The 16,353-nt window shown below is 40.7% G+C and overlaps 1 protein-coding gene across 1 annotated transcript; it reads left to right on the top strand.

The window, feature by feature from the left end:
* Positions 1-799: 799 nt before the first annotated feature.
* On the top strand, positions 800-16,353 carry LOC110013676 (uncharacterized). Its single transcript, XM_078936306.1, has 2 exons — positions 800-2,452; positions 13,015-16,353. Exons 1-2 carry the CDS (start codon positions 2,305-2,307, stop codon positions 14,877-14,879), a joined length of 2,013 nt encoding a protein of 670 aa, XP_078792432.1. The 5' UTR covers positions 800-2,304; the 3' UTR covers positions 14,880-16,353.

Consider the following 16,353-nt stretch of genomic DNA (forward strand, 5'->3'; position numbering starts at 1 on the left):
TGATGTTTGATGTTTTCTTCATTCCAGGAAATCATCTGTGTCTCCTTTGATCTGTGCTGAGTCAGCACTTTGACTTCTTTTCAACTTTAGATCCATCATTTACAATCAAGGATTTATTGATAAAGAATATAAAGAGTAAATGTATTTATCATCCAGCAGTGATTGTAAGTCTTTTATTTTGAAATTCCTCAAGGATGATCATCATGGTGGGATTTCTAGATCTGCATGAACTCATCCTGAATCCAAAAGACACTGGAGCATCAAAGAATCCAACCCATCTCTGCCAACATGAGGCTCTTACTTTGAAAAGTCTCAGACTTCCTGCAGGGAAACAGGCTTTCTGCTGCTGCACTGACAGATGTGCACGAGCTTGAAAGAGCTTCCTGACTGAGGAGCTGCAGACTTTCTCCTGCAGAGCAGCAGCTGACTTCAGCATCGTCATGGGAACACAGTCTGCTGCTGCTTCTGGAAACGTCTTCAAGGCTGTGGTGGGACTTGTTGGTCTGGAGGACAGATTCTCTGAGCAAATGCTGCTTCAGCTTCAAGCTTCAGCTCTCTTCTTCTGGCAGAGCTTAGAAGAAATGGAAACCTCCTTTGTTCTGACTGTTTGCTCCAAATCCCAGATTCAGGAATTCCTCCAAGAAGTTCAGCTCAGAGATCATCAGCAGAGAAAAGCCTGAAGTTCTGATGGAAAATGACAACAGAACATGATCAATATTATTGATCCACATGGAATCCAGAAGAAACTCTGAGGTGAAGACATGAAGACAGAAGCTTCAGAGACATGAGGAGAAGTCAGAGTGGATTCATTCTGGACTTTCTTCTCACATCTTCTCTTCAGAACATCTTTGTCTTTGATCCTTCAAATCTTCTGAAATCTGATCATCCATGGATTGTTTTTGTGGGATCAGATCCAGAGTTGCTGAAAGTTCTGCTGCCCTCTGCTGGTCAAAGTGTCCAAACAGCAGAGAGGAGATTCTCTGGGATTCATTGGAGTCCAGATTCTCCTGGATGTGAACAGTCTCTGCTTCTGGAACAGAAGAGTCCTTCTCAGAGCAGCATTGAGGATCTGTTCTGTCCGGCTGAGAGCGCTCCCTGCTGGTAGGAGACAGAACCACATCAGCTGCTTTTCTTTGGCCGTTCAGAAACAGTCTGGAGACTCTAAAAAACCTCCACTTCCTGAAGCAAACGGATGCAGAGCATCATGTTTGATCCTCTTCCTTCAGAAACGGCTCCATTGTTCCATCGCTCAGCAGTTTGACTAAAGCAGCTGAGAGTCTTGATGCAAACAGACCTCAGCAGCTCATCCAGAACGCCATGACAGAAGCACATGCAGCAGCACGTGCACGCTCCCAGAGAACAGCAGCTGATCCAAGTCCTGACTTTGAGGTGAGACCTTTCTGTTCTGCTTGGACCACACTTCAACATGAACTTCATTTCCCATCATCCCATCTGTCAGGAGAGAACAGCTGCAATCAGCTTCCTTCAGGAATGACCTCATAAATGTGTTAATTGAATTTAACTGAAATCTAGAAAACCTCTGTGTTGTTTTTTCACCGAAAGCATTTCTAAAATATTATTTGTCTTTGTTTTTGACTACAGTTTAATGTTTATTTATACTCGTAATTATTCTCTTTAAAAACAGTTATTTAAGATTTATTGCTGTTAAATTTCTTTTTCAATAATTTTTCTTTGTTCATTGAAGACATTTCTTTATCATTTACTCTACTTCAGGAATACAATAAACAAATGTGATTAAGGTTAATTTATTACCTGATGCGTTTTGCAGTCAAATCTGAACATTGAATTGAGAACGACCCAGTGTGATGACGTCACAACAGCTCTCAAAAAGTATCCTCGATAAATTTTTTCCAATTTTTTTTGTTTTTTTATTATCTCCTGATTTTTTTCTAACTATTTGAAGTTTTTTTTAACCATGTTGAGGTTCAGTTAAGCAGTTTATACTTTTCTTTTTAAATACAGTTTCTGCACGTGACCCGGAAGTAAACAGCACGAGGCGCTAGCAGCGTTAGCTTGTTAACCGGCTAGTAGCGTTAGCTTGTGTTGAGAGGACGGTGGGGTTTTGTTGGGACGTTTGTGAGGTTTTTGGACAGAAAGGACGATACGTGATTCGTGTGGGAACTCTCAGCATTTTCCAAAGTGTCGTAAATGAGTGAAGAAGTGTTGAACGGAAAGACAACGTGGATTGCTGTGATTGTGAGACTAGCAGATGATCGATCGGAGCTGCAGTGAAGAGGACGGCGGTGTTTGTGGGAGTTGGAGCTGAAGATCGGAGCAGGAACCATGTCTTCAGAACCTCAGGAAGGTTCTGTCAGAGAACAACTTTCTGCTGCTGAAGGAACCATCGTCCAGAACGAGGAGGAGCTCTGTCGTCAGCGCAGACTGCTGGATAGCAGCAGCTGGAACCCGCAGCTTCAGCTACACATAGTCGGTACGTGACTAAATTTTGAATTCATTGGATTTCCCTGATTTATGTCACTGGAAAGGGATTAAATAAAGATTTTCCAATGGTATAAATACCTTTCAGATAAAGTTATGTCACGTTTACGTGATCACTAATTGTTTTCCTGAATAAAAAGCAAAACAATAAAATGTTTGTGACCAGAATCAAAGATGAGAGTTCTTAGTGTCAGGACTTTCTCATAACTGTCCAATCAGGAAAGGGAGGTATCATTGCAGAGATATTCAAAAGAACTACAAGAATTAAAGTTGATATCATATCAATTTTTATTTCCTTATTAACAAATAATAATGAATTAGAAATATAATCAAGAAAATGATCCAGTTTAGTTTGAAGCTTCACAGAAAATGATTTAGCTTAAAAAACACCCTTTAAAGCATTTGAAGTTATCAAAATAGAGATTCCAGACTTTCATTTCCTGGTTTTAACTATATGTGGCAGCGATTCCAGGCTTCACCAAAATAATTTTCTTCTTTGGAGCCATGGAGCCAAAAACTGACAGCAGAGCAAACATCAAGTATAAATATCCAGGCGGCAGACCAACTTTTAAATTAAAAAAGTTAAAACGCGGAAAACCATAAAAATAATGTCTAGAAAGTCTGCAAAGCTATTAATCTAAAGGATAAAATTACTATGAAATAGATTTTTAAAAGTCGTGATTAATTTTTACAATGAATAAAACAGTTATTTTATAAAAATTCTAGAAGTATTTGTTGGACATTGACTGCAGCCAATCAGCTTACTCAAAACCGGTCACATGACCTTATGATCCAGCATTCTCTGCTTGGACAGAGAGGCATGTGAATGAGAAAACAGTTCCTGTTAACTTAAATATCTCATGAAATCTGCAGGAATAAAACATTAAAAATTGAGTATTATTATAATTAAACATCAACTTAACTTAGAAAACTGACGAGTGTTTTTGTGAACCATAAATGTCGTCTGGAAAAGTCGTATCTTCAACTGCATGGATTGAAAAAAATTCACGAAGCAGGTTAAAGACAAAAATTTGGACTATTTTAACACTAGATTTTCTTGCATGTGTAACACCACCTGATCTACTGAGGCTCATTCTAGAAAACAGAAAATGCTGCAGCCTCTATCAGCTCTATCAGCTGGTCTGGCAGAAAGCTCTGCTGGCTAAGCTAGGTCATGTGTCCATGCCGACTTCTAGGTACGTTCACTGCATCCACCTGTGGACAAATACAGCGCTGGGCCTCTCTACATTTCCAACAGTGGGTGAGCCTGATCAGGTCATGTTTACGATGCTCTTCAGGAACCCCCACTTCTCTTGGGCGTCCTCCTGGATGGAGAGGGCAGCTCCTGCCTTGCTCTCTCTTGGACCTCCAGCGGGGTGGGTGTCTGTCTGGAGCCTGGGGTGGGGCTCCCTTGGGGAGCTGGCGGTCATGCCTGGGGTTGGGGGGGCTCACCCGCAGCTGGGGGTGCTCTCCCTGTGTGGGACCGTGCTCTGTATGGAAGCGATTGTGTTACATATTTCAAAATAAAAGTCAATACCAGAAATGTTTTTTCATTTCCAAAATGAAGTTGCATCAAATGACCTCAAAATTCAAATGAAAAATCAATTCTTCAAAATGCTTTTCCCTTTTCTTCTTTAACATCGCTCATTCTGTGACATAATTTAAGGGAAAATGCAAAGAGGGGATTGCACTTACCTTTTCAAACTAGCAATATTCAATCCCAGTCAGCATTTCCAGGGGGGAGGCGGGGCAATGACGTCAGTGCTCACTCGGTGTGGCTACATGCTCTGCACGAGCCAAGCATGTCTGATCAGTGCAGCCGGAGTCTTCATGTTTGTGTAAAGTGAAGGGAAAGGAAAGGTGCTTTGTAACATTCAACGCTTCAGACCTCAGTCCGTCTGACTGTGTCTCCCGGGAGAACTGAGTCTCTAAGCAGAGGAGTACATTTGAGGCGGCTTTTAAAGGCAGAAGTGCCGCTTCGGGCAGTCCTGAGAAAACATGCAATCGTGTGAATTTGTGTTTCCAATCGTGTCCCGACAAAATAAAGGCTGAAGTTTTTCCTACATGTTTACAGCCAAGATGCACATTGTGGCATTATGCCTGCGGTACGGAGGTTAAATGCATCAGAAGCTTAATGTTGTTGTTGACACGGATTAGCCGGATCCCAAACTCTTCTCCTGAATCTTATGGTTTTTTTATGATACTCATGTTTCTGTGAGTATCATGTTTCACCCTTCTATTGACGTGTTCTCCCTACAATGACAAAGGTAGATAAAAGTGGAAAGATTTCATTTAATCCATGGACACCAGTGAAGATCACAAATCATTGAAGAACAAAGGTTCAGAGCACTGTCTAGTGGGTATAGATGACCCAACTCCCAATGTTACAGTGCCTAGGATAGCACAAGGGTTACAGGCTAAGAGCCTTCTGACTCTATTTCCATGTTCATCATTTTGTTGTTTGGCAAAGGGAAGGTTTCCCTCAATCTTCTCTGATTACAGTTTCTTGCAATTCTTTGCGAGTCGTATTCAAGTCAGTAAAGAGGTTTGGTTCTGCACTCTGCTGTGTATGTGTTCCAATTCTTTGATTTTATTCTGTAATTGCTGCTGTTTATTCAACTTTTGTCTTTTTGCTGTTGCATAAGAAATGATGCTACAGTACCCCTTAAAAAGGCCTTTGCACAGTCAATAGTCAGCATATCTTAGTTCAGTTTTAATGAGAGGAATGAAATCTTTATCGTTAAGAAAAGAAGCATTCAGTCTCCACTGTCTAGTGCGGGGGTCGGCAACCCGCGGCTCAGGAGCTGCATGCGGCTCTTTAGCGCTGCCCTAGTGGCTCCCTGGAGCATTTTCAAAAATGTTTGAAAATGTAAGAAGATGGGGGAGAGAAATATATTTTTTGTTTTAATATGGTTCATGTAGGAGGAAAAACAAGACAATACAATAATGTACGTTATTTACGATTTAAACACTTTGCCCAACACTCAAACATCAAAAACCCAATTTCCCCAAATACACAATATATACAAAAACCCACAGTTCAAACCTTGCTAGCAAAAAAAAGAAATGCTCAGGAGGAAAAATGAGTGTTCCACAGTCTCATGCGTTTGGTGGGAGGCCGCTCCGCCTCACTCCTGGAACGCATTCCACCCTTCAAAGAAGCTGCACAGATCCTTTGATGGGTGGAATGCTCTTTGGGAAAATATATTCAGTAGGCAAATAATCTGAGCTGGGAAAGGTAATCCGTATGAGAGATCGCTTGCTCCTCCGCACAACAGAGCAGTCACGTGACGCGTCGTTCTCCGCAGAATGCACTGCAGGGCAAATAAACATTCAATAAATCGTTAATACTCATTTTGTACTTAGTCATTTTGATAGTAGGCTAATATAGCTAATATAGATACATATTGCATGTGTTGCCTTCATTATAAGTAGGCCTGGGCGATACATCGATCAAATGAATTAATTCGAATTTTTTGTTACGGGCGATTTCAAAAATAACTAAATCAAGTTTTTATGTGGCGCATTTTTGGCTCCCCAGAGCTTCCGTAGCGTTAGTATCACACGGCGACACGCGATAATTGACACATGAAGCAGCTAGCGACAGCATGGTCACCGGTGACAGTGGTGAAAGTTTGTTGTTTGGAACTGGTCTGGGTTTACTGGCACAGACGTGGAGGAAGAGACCCCCCCCCCCACGCTGCTTAAAGCCCATCGGGGTCAAAGGCTCTCACGCACACCCGCGTGGCACGCGGTCAGTCCTCTTAAACACGCACGCGCCCTGACACAGAAACACATACTCATTCTACAGCGCCTGTATAGTTAGTTCATTAGTTGTTACTGTTATTTGTTAATAAAGAATACAGCAGGGCTCGACATAGCCATTTGTCCGCTGGCCCGGTCCTGTTTTTCGAGCACTACGGACCACAAGACTTTATTTTTTACTTGTCCGCTCGGGCCACTAAAATATCTAACAATTAATACATTTTTCACCTTTTACAATAAAGTATATTTTGCGAAAACGTGTAGATTTACCTCGTCTCTATAATTCACTTTTTCTGCTAGTCCTGTGTTCAGACTTCAAGGGTTTCTATGGGAAACCTTTTATCACTCTTCTCCTCCTCTCCCGCCTGCGCGCGCGGCTGTCACTGCCGAGCACCACGCGGCACGCGCTCACTCATTTTTTTTTTCAAACTTTATTGAATGTAACAATTCAATACTAAACAATGTTAAACAGCAACAACGAAGGAACAAGCCAGTGGGTTATTATTACATTTTAGGCAGATATATTTAAACTGACACACATATCAGCGCGCCCCCTGGTGGTTTTTCACCGCGATGATCATAAATCCAACACCGTCACTGAAGAGAGACTGAAGCAAGTCAGAGATGTGGAAGACATGGCAGGAATAGATAGGAATATGTTAGTAGTTATTAATTAGTAGTATGGACAGCAAGATATTTAATGAATGCATCGAAGATGAAACTGTATGCACTAAGCTTTAAGCTGAATGTCAAAGAATCAAAGGCAACTCAAAATACCTGAATCTCAGACTCAAATGGAGTATAAGGTCAAACTACTTAATTTTGTTTTTCTTTACAACACTGTAAGCAGTAAGTATTTCTAGTTAGCTGAATGATCTCAGTAATTTAATTGTATTTAATTTTTCAATTATTTAATTTAATTAGGTAACTAAAGTAACTAAAAAGTAAATGTAACTTTGCAACAGTAACAAAAAGCAGAACCTTAAGGCAGTCAGGGCAAAAAAGTCAATAAAACTTCTTAACTATTGATTAGGAACAAATGTGAAATAGCAGTGATTAGAAGCAGTTGACTTGGGCGATGTCCCCTAATTTGGCCGTTGACGATGTTTGCTGTCAACCATCGGGATGGACGATGACATCGTCGGGGGGGGGGGGGGGTATTTTTACATTTTTCGTTCTTATATAACTACTATTCGTTATTTTGCTTTTTTCATTTTATTTCCCAACTAATGGTTAATCCGCGATGATCCAGTATAAACTGAGGGAAGTGACTTTAACAGAAAAAGTAACAAGCAAGATAGAAAAGAAGTAGTCCGCTCCCGCACTTAGCAAAGTGGACCGGCGGAGTGCGGATTTACAGCTTTGTGTTTGATGGGAAGGGGGGGGGTGCTTTGTTACATGAGCGGTATGTGTGGGAGATTTAAGACTGCGATCCGTCCCGCAGCTCTAGGGGTACTACCTACCGAACTCAGAACCGGGTCTAAACGTGTGTCTGAGCACAGCTCGGATCGTCAGCAGACACACAGAGGTTTGAGCATCAAAGCAGAAATGTCGCTCAGTCCTTAGAAAACATTCAAACATTCACGTGGATTTGTGTTTCCAGTCGTGTCCCGACTAAATAAAGGCTTATGTTATTCTTACAGGATGCAGCGCCACCCAGAGCTAATGTTGTTAGCCCGTGTTAGCATACTGCTAATCCTGGCTCCGTTCAGAAAAAGCACTGACCACACGGATTAAAATTCAAATGATGAGCGAACAGGTGTTTCATAATAACCGTAACATTATTAAAAGCACGTTTAAAAGATCATCTCGTATTTTACCGAGCTGACATGTCAATATATATAGCCGCTCGGCGCTGTTATCGTTTTGTATTGAATTGTTACATTCAATAAAGTTTGGAAAAAAAGCCGCTCGGCGGAAGTTGTATCCCTTTCCGGTTTTCAAACTGCGCATGTGCGAATACTGCGCATGTGCGAATGATTTATTCCGACCGAAATTGTGACCTTAGTGAACGTTTTTATATTCTGAAAACATTTTTTTGGCCCCATGTACACGGTTGGATTCTAATCCGACCATTGATCCCATCAAGATATTTTGTACATGTAACCGCGGCTTATGGTGTCGACGCGCAACGTGGCGGGGGCGTGGCATCACGATGGTGGTCTCTCCATCGGGATGTCAGTCACCCATCACGATGGACGATGATATCGTCCATCGGCACAACCCTAAGAAGCAGCATGAAAACCTCTTAACTAGTGTTAACTACTACACTGCAGCGCTCTCTTCAAAACATCTGAAACAGACTAGAGCAGATTTAAGTTTGATATGCTCTATTTTTAGTCATTGAAAAGTGTATAAATAAGTGCTAGATGTCACCAGAATGCACCAAATTGCACCATATTAAAATTTTCCCCCGGACCCCCCTAAAGTTGCAAGCACCTGCGGAGCGGCGGGTCTCGCTGTGCGCGGTGTCGGGCCAGTAACTTTCAAAAACTACTGGCCCTGTGGGCCAGTGCAAATTTCTGGGCTATGTCAACCCCTGATACAGTGTTGTAATTTTTACTTTTACCGATATATTCATTACGCGGCCGCTTTAGGATTTTGTGTTCGGAGGAGGCGGGGGGGGTCTGACCGCGACTCCTGCTGCTTAATCATTTTCTCCGTGGAAAAGACGGGGTTTCTTAATTTAATTAAAACCTTACAGCCCAGATATGAGCTATATTGTTATCCTTTAGAAAATGCTGCTACTCTCAAGGTGAATGTTTGTCTCCTTTTAGTCTAGACTACAAAGTGTGACTCAAGACACAGCTGGGACTTTAGTAAGGAAGTAACCTTTTTATTTTGGATAAGTGAAAACAAGTTTAGAATAACGAAATTAGACAAAAACCAGACAAAGGTTATATAAAACAAGACACGATTATTTAAACACAAGTCCAAAAAGGGAGTAAGAAGAAAAATCTTATACTTAACTTTGATTCCAAGAGCGTGTTCATTCATTTATTATTCCTCCCAGAAATGGGGGTTACATTTGTCTTGGGTTTGATTAAATAAAAGCAACATTTGCTAAAGTTGTGTGCCGTTTGTACTTATTGCTTTCCTTAAGTAGGGTGGGCGGGGGAAAAAAATCGGGAAAAAGTCGCAAATCGAATAAAAAAAAAAAATCTGTCAAGGTGATGGAGGCTCGAGAGCCGGTAGGACCCAGACGCAGAGACGGGAGGCCAACGGGTTCAGGACTAGAGGGTTAATTAACAAAAAGCGCTGCCGAGCAGGATGACAAAACAAAAACAAAAACTTGCTGTGGCGTGGCGAGGGACATGGAACATATCATGAACAGGGCTACAAGAAGCTAATGGACCAGCACAAGAGGAAGGCAGAGACAAGACTTATATACAGACAGGGCAGACAAGACACAGGTGAACACGATCAGGGCATGATCTAAGATTGTGATCGGGATTATTGTTATTTCGTCAATTCTATGTATTTCAGCTTTATGTGTAAAAACAATCGTCAAGTTGTGAGAATGATTTGTGCCTGTTTGAGTAGAAAGTGAAATATCTGTCATTTGGTAATTTAGATCTCCATACATCCACAAATCCAGTCTCCATAGACAAAGATTTAAGGGTTATAGCCATTTTGGATAAAGATGTAGAAAAAGAATGTCTGTCCAGTTGTGACATTATACAGTTAAAGTCTCCCCCATGAGTAGAATACCAGAGTTATGCTCTGCTATCGTATTAAAGAGTGATTTGACAAATCCTGGCTGATCCTCGTTCAGAGCGTATACATTTATGAATGAAACTGCAATGCCATCTATTAGTCTGTTTACTAGAATGAATATTCCCTCCCTGTCTTTGTGTACTTTAGTTTCAGTAAAACTAACTTCTCTGTGTATTAGTATAGCCAAACCCCTCACAATGTGATGAGTAGTACACTTTATCTGCCCGAGACCTTTTTAGTTTCTGATGTTCATCATCTGTTAGATGTGTTTCTTGTAGTAGTGCAATTTGGCACCTATAATGTTTGACGTGAAGTAATATTTTTTTTACTTTTGATTGCCACCAAGACCCTTCACATTAAAGCTTATTATTGTCAGCCCACCCATGGTTAACTTAAAATGAGTAAAATATCAAAATGGGGTTGGTAACACTGTGTTGGAGGCCGAGGTAGCCATCTGGTACACATTGCAAGCAAACTTCTATAAAGAGGTATTTTGGAGACCTCATCTGGGCTGCTGGAGTCCTGCCGCTCGTCAACACTGACTATGCGAATGTTTCCCCGCCTCATTGTCCCCTCCATATCTTCGCACTTATCCCGTAGTGTTGTAATTTCACTTTGGAGCTCGGTTATGGTAGACTGACCACGTAGCTTTTTCTATTGTTGCCTTTTTTATTTGCTCTTATTTATAAAAAGAAATACTCAAAAATGTTTTATGTATGTCCTCGTTCATGCAAAATGCTACAAGAACATTCTAAAAACACCTAAAACACAAATTTAATAGAAGTGGGTTTTTAAACACCAACTTGCAGTCACATAGAAAATGTTGTCTGCCCTCTTGTGGTGAAATTAATACATTGTACCGTTGACACCTGAGCGTAAATACCTTTTTTTTTTCTAGTGAAACAATGTACAGCTGGTTTAATAAAGATCATTTAGGATAGGGTTGGGCGATGTCCCTTAAATTGGCAGTTGATGATGTTTGCAGTCAACCATCGGGATGGACGATGATATCGTGGGGGTTGGGTAGTTTTTTGTTATTATATAATTATTATTCGTTATTTTACTTTATTACTTTATTTTATTTCCCAAATAATGACTCATCCACGATGATCCAGTTTAAACTGAGGGAAGTGACTTTAAAAAATAAATAAATACATTACATCTGAGCCGGGGTTGTTCGTGTCCCTGGGGGGTGGGTTCTGGTCCTTGCTCCTGAGCGTTGGGCCCCGCCAAATTTCCAACTGTGGCAGAGCCTGGTCGGGCCGTATTTACAACACCCCTTGTGGGCCCTCTTTTTTCCCCGGGGTTCCCCCCTCCTGGGCGGGGGCGGCGGGCCCCTGCCTTGCTCCTCCCTGGACCAACCGTGGGCCGGGCGGATGGCTGCCTGGAGTGCGGAGCGGGTCTCCCTTGGGGGGTCCTGGCCTGTACCTGGGGTTGGGGCGGGGGGATGCCCGGAACTCCTGGGTGGTGGTGGGGTGCTCGTCTGGGGCTGTGGGCGTCCTTCTCCGGTGGGGCCCTGCGTTGGGCTCTCCCGGCGCGGCGGGCGGGGGCTGCTCTCCTGTTTGGGCTGGGGCGGCGCTCTCTTCCCCTCCGTGCCTCCCTGCTCTCTGGCTCTGGGGGCAGACTTACAGTTTTGTGTTTGAGAGGGAACGGCGGATGCTTTGTTACGTGTGGGAGACTTAGGACTGTGACCCGTCCCGCTGCTCTACGTGAACGAATTTAGGAGAACCGGGTGTCCCGGTAAAAGTGTGTGTCGGGGCAGCTCGGAGCGCCAGCTCACTTTGCGGCTGTGGGGTGGTGTAAGCTTCAAAGCAGAAAGGCCGCACAGTGCTTAGAAACCATTCAAACAATCACATGGATTTGTGTTTCCAGTCTTGTCCCGACAATATAAAGGCTGATGTTATTCCCACATATTTACGTGCAGCCTGGATGCAGATTGCAGCCTTTCCTGCATGGATTTATGTTCATGTTAATGTTGTTAGCCCGTGTTAGCATACTGCTAACCCTGGCTTCTTTCCGGCTCCGTTCTTCAGCACAACCCTAATTTAGGATTTATTGAGGGCCACAAAAAATCTTCCCGTGGGCCGCCATTCGCCCCCGGGCCACAACCAAGATCACTGAGTGTCTGAATCCCCACATAAGAGATGGGGTAGGGCAGTGTTTTTCAACCTTTTTTGAGCCACGGCACACTTGACAAAAATCCAGCAGCACCCCAGCATTCATCTGTTTTTTCTAAAAGTTTTAATAAAAGTTAAAAGATTTAAAAAATGTTTGATGTGTGTTCGTTGTGGTTTCAATGCATTTAAGAAAAAGACTAATTGTGCCCTGAGACGCTGTCACTTTCACCCAATGCATCATGGGAGATGTAGTGCAAACAGCTGCCGAACGCAGATAGACTCGCTTCTCTGAGCTTCATAGTTTGTTTCGCAGAATCAGGACAAAGAAGTGATGACTTTTCCATTTCTGATCTGTAAGTGTAATGACATGTGATTAAACCTCCAAGAATTATTGGTGGAGACAGTTAAAGGGGCGGCACTTTTGCGAAACCGCCTGAAGCTATAACTAAATTGCGGTACTATCATTCTTATCAAAATTTAAAAATTTAATAGAATCAAATAAACACAAAGAAAAACGTATTTTATGATGTTTCATATTCCTAACTATTCTGTGTTTCATCAAGGCCTTGGATGAACAAAGAGCTGATATCCTGGAGATGGGAAATGTTTTTAGATCACTTAATGGGGGCAATTTCACACGGCACACCTGACCATCTTCCCCTTGAAAAACACCGGAGTAGGAAACACAAGATCAATGACCACCACCTTATTACTGTAAAAGATGAGTTTGTCAGTGTGGGGAGTGTGTGTTTATTAAAATGTATAGAAACCTTTTTTGAAAACTTATGAGTTTCTTTAATTAGGTGTTTAACCTACTGAAGACTGAAAGATTAACATCACCCCTACCTGTCTTATCTGTAAAAGAGAACCAAGACAAACTATTTCTTGACAATACACATACAGTATACCTTTAAAAGTATAAAAGTTCTCCTTTTTTGTCTTTTTTTCCCTACAGTCCCCCCTCAGCATTTTGCGAGTGAAGAGGATCTGTGCAACCAACAGAGCAATTTAAGAATGGAACACAGGGAACAAGAACCTCCACAAATTAAAGAGGAACATGAAGAACCAGTACTTCCACACATTAAAATGGAACATGGAGAACCAGAACCTCCACAGATTATAGAGGAACATGGAGAATCAGAAACTTCACAGATTAAAGAGGAACATGGAGAACCAGAAACTTCACAGATTAAAGAGGAACATGGAGAACCAGAAACTTTGCAGATTAAAGAGGAACTGCAGGAACGAGAACCTCCACAGATTAAAGAGGAACAGGGAGAACCAGAAGCTATACAGATTAAAGAGGAACATGGAGAACCAGAAACTTTGCAGATTAAAGAGGAACTGCAGGAACGAGAACCTCCACAGATTAAAGACGAACAAGTGGAACAACAACTTTCACAAATTAAAGAGGAGCCACAGGAACTCTGCATCAGTCAGGATGATGATCAGCCTGATCTGAAGTGGGAGACTGATACCTTGATGGAGATCCCTACATATGAGGAAGATGAGAACAGTGAAGCAGATCTAAACAATCAGCAGAGCTTTAATGTAACTGATAGTCAGGATGAAGAAGGAAACCAAAACAAAGAATCAACATCAACTACAGATGAAGAGACAGAATCAACATCAACTACAGATGAGGAGACAGAATCAACATCAACTACAGATGAAGAGACAGAATCAACATCAAGTACGGATGAGGAGACAGAATCTGCATCAACTACAGATGAGGAGACAGACCCACAGAACAGAGATCAGAGGATGAGTTTTAGTTATTTATCTCAGCTCAAAACAAACATGAGACACACAGGAGAGAAGCCTTTTTCTTGTAAAGAATGTGATAAAAGTTTTGGTGTAAAATCCCATCTCAAAAAACACATGAGAACTCACACAGGAGAGAAGCCTTTTTCTTGTGTAGAATGTGATAAAAGTTTTAGTGAAAAATCAAAACTCAAAATACACATGAGAACTCATACAGCAGAAAAGCCTTTTTCTTGTAAAGAATGTGACAAAGGTTTTAGTCAAACATCTCATCTTAAATCACACATGAGAACTCATACAGGAGAGAAGCCATTTTCTTGTATAGAATGTGATAAACGTTTTAGTGATTCATCTAGTCTCCAAAAACACATGAGAACTCATACAGGAGAGAAGCCTTTTTCATGTAAAGAATGTAATAAAAGTTTTAGTTTTGTATATAATCTCAAAACACACATGAGAACTCACACAGGAGAGAAGCCTTTTTCATGTAAAGAATGTGATAAAAGTTTTAGTGAAAAATCAAAACTCAAAATACACATGAGAACTCATACAGCAGAAAAGCCTTTTTCTTGTAAAGAATGTGACAAAGGTTTTAGTCAAACATCTCATCTTAAATCACACATGAGAACTCATACAGGAGAGAAGCCATTTTCTTGTATAGAATGTGATAAACGTTTTAGTCATCTGTTTACTCTCAAAAAACACATGAGAACTCGCACAGGAGAAAAGGCTTTTTCTTGTGTAGAATGCGATAAACGTTTTAGTGATTCATCTAGTCTCCAAAAACACATGAGAACTCATACAGGAGAGAAGCCTTTTTCATGTAAAGAATGTAATAAAAGTTTTAGTTTTGTACATAATCTCAAAACACACATGAGAACTCATACGGGAGAGAAGCCTTTTTCTTGTACAGAATGTGATAAACGTTTTAGTCAATTATTTAATCTCAAAAAACACATGAGAACTCACACAGGAGAAAAGCCATTTTCTTGTAAAGTATGTAAAAAAAAATTTAACCAAACATCCAGTCTCAAGACACACATGAAAACACATTAAAGGGGACTACCCTTTTCATGTAAAGAATGTGATAAACAATTTAGTTCTGTATCTAGTCTTTTTGTGTAAACAATATAAAAAAAGTTTTAGCTATGTATTTAGTCTCAAATCACCCCTTTTTTGTGTAAAGTATTTGCCAAAAGGTTTAGTGATGTAGTTGACCTTAAAACAGAGAACTCATGCAGAAGAGAAACTGACCTGAGGTCAGCTATTAAACCATCCTGATCTTTCATTTAAATGTATACAGGCTTATGGGCTCCAGACCACATTGATGCAGTTATTTAGTAATAAGGAGGCAGAAGTGATTATTGGATGCATTGAAGTGAAACCCTTCTTTTTTATTCCTCTGACTTAAAATTGTAATTTTTTAGACATAATTTCTAGGTGTTTGTCATCTATAAGCCACTATGCTCACATATCTCAAATCAGGGATTGTGTAATGATTCTAAACATCATGAGTTTCACTTTTTAAGTTATTTAACTTCATGAAATTAATTTTATTAGATATACTGCTAAATAGAAATGTGCTGTTTTGTATTATGAGGGTGAGATTTGATTTTTTAAAAATGCTGATAATGTTCAATTTTTGTTGGTTGATTTTTCGTAGTAGAATTTTGTACTTTATGTTATTGTTAAAAGTTTTTGAGTTAACCGTTGTGGTTGTTGTTTATGTCAGGGACACTGACAGACGAAGTGTGTATTATTCTACACCGTGGAAGCCCGATCTGTTTCTTCAGCAAAGTGCGTTAATTTCTCATATTGCACACTTTGAAGGCCATTAACCTGCTCACACCATGGTCACTTACAAAAGAAAGAAATATTCAATCCGTTTATAGTACTTTCTTCTTGTTATTTTTTGGATTTAAATTGCGTTTTTCTCAAAAAGCGGACTATTTGTTACGTGATGTGGCACATTGTCACTGTAACATAACGCACCGGTGGGGCCAGCACTGACTTTGACTACAGCTGCAAAGGAACGGGATATCTATGCCATCACGATGTGTTAAATAAAATCAGTTCAGAGTTAAAATTCACCTCTTAGTGCTTGCTTTTGTCAATATGATTAAGCTAAAGGTTGTGGTAAAGAAGCCAGCGCAGTGATGTAGAATATTGAAGCTATGTGACCGGAACTTCTTTTTAGGCGTGCAATTATCACTGTGGATTATCACTTTTTAATCTATACCCATCAGCCAATCAGAATCAAGTATTTACCCGGTCCATGGTATAAGCTATAACTATGTTGTCTAAGTCTTTGTGTTACCATGACGAAACCAGAATTATTTTATATTGTACATCTCTAAATCTAACACTATATGGTTCATAAATATTTCGGTATTGTTTAAAATATAAAATTATAAAGAACCAGACTGATTCATGTTTTCTAGTAGACATGAGAACTGTTCCTCTGTTCTTTTTGGTTCTCAGTGTTCTGTTCCAATCTTTACTGTGTGGAATAAAGTGGACGTGAACATCA

Source organism: Oryzias latipes, chromosome 2 (assembly GCF_053564925.1).
Source record: "Oryzias latipes strain Hd-rR chromosome 2, Olatipes_Hd-rR_3.1".
NCBI lineage: Eukaryota > Metazoa > Chordata > Actinopteri > Beloniformes > Adrianichthyidae > Oryzias > Oryzias latipes.

Bases quoted from the DNA above. Each gene is read 5' to 3' on its own strand.
- LOC110013676 (XM_078936306.1), top strand. From the start codon at position 2,305: ATGTCTTCAGAACCTCAGGAAGGTTCTGTCAGAGAACAACTTTCTGCT. The intron at 2,453-13,014 runs GTACGTGACTAA...TTTTCCCTACAG, and splicing joins GCTTCAGCTACACATAGTCG to TCCCCCCTCAGCATTTTGCG.